At 37.2% G+C, this 5,217-nt stretch overlaps 1 protein-coding gene across 1 annotated transcript; it reads right to left on the reverse strand.

Moving 5' to 3' along the window:
- Positions 1-275: 275 nt before the first annotated feature.
- Positions 276-1,627, reverse strand: LOC126705079 (uncharacterized). The gene is made up of 3 exons (XM_050404032.1): positions 1,552-1,627; positions 1,354-1,433; positions 276-1,232 (listed from the first exon to the last, which is right to left on the reverse strand). Exons 1-3 carry the CDS (start codon positions 1,625-1,627, stop codon positions 276-278), a joined length of 1,113 nt encoding a protein of 370 aa, XP_050259989.1.
- Between the last annotated feature and the right edge of the window lie 3,590 nt (positions 1,628-5,217).

Consider the following 5,217-nt stretch of genomic DNA (forward strand, 5'->3'; position numbering starts at 1 on the left):
GCATTGGGCTTACCTTGAGGATCAGTATTCAGGCTTGGGCCGAGGCCCAGCGAAGGATTCGTTGGTGTGAAGCCCGCCTCATTATGATTTTTGCCCCTAAGAATGTCATTTCGAATGAAGGACGGCCCAGTCTTAGAGCGCTCAACTTGCATGTTATAAGACGTGGAGCGGTTAGCAGAATTCCTAGCTTGTTTGGTGGACCCCCCCTGACTGGAATTTTGGCTTATCCCCTTGTGGCTCCCTTTTTTCCTTGTAACAATCATCCAGGGGCCGTACTAACATGAGGCGTCCTCCACTACACTCGTACCTGACGTGGATTTGGCAGGCATAGTACTGACCGACTCAGTATGATTTTCCTCACGCCCATTGCATGACCCAGCGTTCTCTTCCGGAGCTGCCTCCGCCGTGTTCATCGATTCCTTGCTCTTACTAACGGTGTAAGGGCATGCTTCCTTCAAATGACCCAATCTCCCACAGGAAAAACAGAGTTTCTGAATGCCTTCGTAATTAACGGCCTGCTCGAATCGTCCAATGAGGATGGTGTTGATCAGAGGCTTATTGATATCTATTTGAATGCACAACCTCGCATACTTGCCCCTTGCTTCCATGGCAGTATGCGTATCTATCCTTAACACCTTTCCAATGGATTCACCGATCTCTCTCAAGACCTCCGCCTCATACAGTTCAAAGGGTAGCTCATAGAGACGAACCCACACAGCAACCAGCGAGACGTTCGCTGAAGAAGGCTTGAAAAACGGCTCCCATGGCCTTATGGATAGGAAATGGTCCCCCAAAAACCAAGGTCCCCGTCTTAGAACAGAATTTAAATCTTCCTTGGAGAAGAACCGAACCAGGAAAAAACCGTAGCTGAGATCAACTACGTCTATTCTGCCTTCAGGTTTCCAGATTTGATTCAGTTTGCTCTGCATGTAGGAGAAACTCACCGAACGTCCCACCAACTTTACAATGACTGCCTTACACCAACGCTCTCGTAAGAATTTCTTGGTGTCTTTCGAGAGTTTGATGGCCACCAGACCTTCACGGAGTTCACCGATATCCTCATCATCATTGTCCGAGTCGTTTTCAGCGTCCATAAGGTCTGTGAAATCAAAAGCATTAGTAAACGCTGCAGGGATTTCGCCCACGAGCTTATCCCTGAATGATGCATTTTCCTTGCTCCAGTGGTTATGGTTGTTTCGTAGTGGAGAGCCCTCACTGGGTCCTTCGTTGAACTAGGCATGCCAACTGTCTTTCACCTTTTTGTTGCTCCGAGCTAGCTCCGCTTCCTCTTCCCTAGAGAGAGTTCGTGGCTTCATTTCTTACTTACCTCTCCCTTTATCATTTCTTACTTACCTCTCCCTTCACCATTTCTAAACCACCCCTGCCTTCACCACATCCATCGTTCAACCTAAGACCACCGCTGCCTTCACCACCTAGACAAGACCTCACAAATCCCTTACCACCATCAAAGCCACAGATCTGAGCCATCAAGCAGTCCAAGCCTCCCTTCGGACTTGTGAGTTTTCTTCAGCCCCTTCGCGAAACCAATACCACAGATCTCTTCATCGGCCTCTGATATACAAAACCAAAAAATCTGATCTCCATCATCGATCTCATGCACCGCCATGCGTGTCTTAAAATTTTTAACCATCAATACAAGCGCTACATGCACCGCCTAAGATTCGCTATCAACTGGTAGAGATTCAAGAAACCAACGCCACAGATCTCTTCGTTGGTCTCCGATATGCAAAACCCAAGACTCCGACCTCCATCGTCTCTGTCACGCGCCTCCACACGTGGCATGCACATTGACCATCGATCCACACGCCGTCACCGTTAACTGTGGCACAAGTCACTGCCTTTTTCTTGCTCTGATTCTGACGACTGTGGCCTGAAGGTTTGCTTCTGCTTCTGTTTTTGAAAACACAAAGTGCTTATTTTCTTGCCGTTAGATCATTTTATTTGCACGTGTCACTCATCCATTTTAAAATGGGAGGAAACTACAGATTTCTAAACTAGAGGTGATCCTCTCCCGACCCACACAAAAGCTAGCCCGTCATTTAATGCCTAGAATTCCCTAATGAAGTGTGGTGTTTAATTGTTTATAGAGGAAGTATAGCATCCCCTTTCATTTTCCAACGTGGGACTTGCATTAAGTTTTTATTACAAAACAGCAAGTCCTACATTGAAACAATAAAAGATATTGAGAATGTTTTCACAGATAAATGAGCCCTCTTCTCTTTTACCTTTCATTCTTAATGAGTAAAAGTCTCACACTGGTAATTTACATAATAATGACTAAAAAGTCTCTATAAATCCCTCTCCTCAGTTCAAAATGGAAAAGAATCTCTAAAAATATTTGGACTCACAAACTAATAAGTTGAGAAACATATATCTAATTAATTTTTATTATTATTTATGAGATGGTCCAACCATTGATCAAACTCTGATCCGACAACAAAACTAGAAATCACTCTGTCTGGTTCTCTGTTCAGAATGGTTTTAAAACAATGTGACAACCAAAGCTCATACATGCCCAATTCATTGTAACTGCCTCAGTTATGCATCAAAATTTTAAGCTGAGACTACCAACTAAACGATTTAGAAACAAACAGAGAGCATGAGATTTTCCTCAACAAAGCCTTTGTCCCATGTATTTGATCAGTTTAATGAAATACATTTAGTCATTCCATCTAGAAAGCACCAACGCAAACATAGAACACAAGTATGATAAGATATGGACACAGTATAGGCAGTTCTTCAAAAACTAGGAGAGGAATAGAGGATACTGTGGGGAAGAGACAGTTAACTATTTTAGGTCTACTTTATGTTAATTTTAGGATTAGAAACAAACAAGCATCAAAATATTTGACAATATTTTGGAAACAAAATCAAAAGCAATAATAAATATAAAGATAGTCCAACTATTGTGATTGACTTGTGTGGTTGTTTTCTTCTTCTGCAGAGTTATATATCATATGATATCAAATCATCCTGTTGGAGAATTCTCAAGTCAACACTTTTTTTTTTCCTTTCAAATTTTTGGCACAATTTTGGGTTAAATTTTACCAATTGGGTTCATTTTTAAAAACTATCCAATAGCAAAGACTAATGGTCTGATTGGTTATTCCAGCCACCAACCTCTAGAAATGACACAGCAAATAAGACCATCCTTGAAAATCTAAGGGCACAAAACTGCACAAGAAATTATAAATAGCTAGCTGCTAGAGAAAGTAACATAGGTATGAAATGAAAATCGTTATGAAGTAAACATAAAAATAGAAAGATATTAAATAAGCAAACTAAACTTAGGAAGACAAGGTATTCTGGAGGAATTCTTCTAAAGGCAACGCAGATCTCTTAAAGACAATTAGAAAGAACCCAAAAAATGGCCACATAAATACTCCCAAAACATATACATGACATATGTAACCACACTTTGAATAAAACCTTTCCTCAGAAATACCATTTCAAAGTCTTATTTCGCATCTTGAACTAATTTCAAATATTAACTCCACGTGTCCTTGTATGCTGATTTGAATCCAACATGCCCATTGGAAATATATAAATATATATATACTAGCCTCATCACATGCGCTTCGCGCTTGCGATGAGACCCTTTTTTTTTTAGTGATCCTATTTTGTAGAAAAAAAAACAGTGTTTTTTAATTTATTTTATATATATAATTTTTATTTTGAAAATCTAATTTATAAGTGGATAAAACAATTTGAAAACTAACAAGCTAGTGGTCCTATTTTTTAGGCAATGTTTTAGTAGGAGTTAGAGTTGCATTTTTACCAGATTGTCCTTTAGTTTTGTCTCTACTTAAACATAGGGATGTAGAGGCATTTTTGAACTAAAATATGAGGAATCCAAATAGGGGAAACTCCTTAAATAATAGTATATATATATATATATATATATATATTAACTTCTTATTGAATTAATATTTTGAAAATCCAACCGTTGAATTACATGTTCTATATGTTCTTAACATTCATGCCAATTTTCATATCAATCAGATGCTATGTACCATTTGATCTATAAACTCATTTTTTATGCATTATTTTAAATTACAAAAATTTGAATTTTAACAATTGATTAATGACATAACTATTAATTTTTTATTACCTCGAAATTTTGCAAGCACGAAGAATATACGAAGATAATGTAATCTAACGGTAGATTTGTCAACATTCGCATCCAATTAAAAAATATTGAGTGATGTAACATTACACAAAATCAACACAAGTCAAGTCACAACAAGATTAGAAATTACTTGAAGAATCAATTCCTTTGAATTTGTATCCGAAAGAGAAGAGACATAAAAACTTAATAGAGTCTCAAAGGTGGAGTTTCTCATATGTATTTGAGCACCAATGTCCAAATTCAGCCCTACATATAGCAAGCAAAGTATCCACAACCTTTTTGTTCTGAAATTCCCAAAGCTACTCCAAAAACAATTGTTAAACAATGGTATACCCTGCACAGGTATTTACAAACAATATATATATATATATATATATATCATTAACAAAAAGGAAAAAAAAAAAAAAGGGACGTAGCATAAGACAGAAGAAAGAAATATAATCTATATATAATCTAACTTATACAAATACAAAGTTATAAATTAAACAATCTAAATCATTAAGTGCGCGTTTGGATAGTGCTTAAAAATAAAAACTATTTCACTATTCAGCTTATTTTTGCTACTATTCATAGGCTCCATTGCACTTTTTAGCACTATTCATGGGCCCATTGTACTATTTCAACTAACTTTTACCTTTATCTACATTACTTTCAGCAATAATTTTTCAGTTTCAACAAAATAAGCAAACATACCCTAAGTGTCCGTTTAGGACAAGTTGAAAATTTCAGTTTATTTGCAATTTTAGCTTATTTTTGGTACTATTCATGGGTCTCATGTACTATTCAGCTAACTTTTACCTTTATTTACTTTCAGCAAAAAAATTTTAATTTCAACTAAATAAGCTATTCCTAAACGGACACTAAATTTGTTTGAATCATCACATAGTTACCTTCAGATTTACCCTAGAAGACTGCATGAAAACCTTTCTTATGGTTGCATAATGGTCATGCGAAGGATCTAACAATATCAAAGATGTTTCTGCAGCAAAAAGAGCAATAGCAGAAGGGATTTTCTGCCATGGCTCTTCTATACCATTTTGCACATAAGTCAACAAAAGCCTAAGTTG

The sequence above is a fragment of the Quercus robur genome, chromosome 11 (assembly GCF_932294415.1).
Source record: "Quercus robur chromosome 11, dhQueRobu3.1, whole genome shotgun sequence".
NCBI classification, from domain to species: Eukaryota; Viridiplantae; Streptophyta; class Magnoliopsida; order Fagales; family Fagaceae; genus Quercus; species Quercus robur.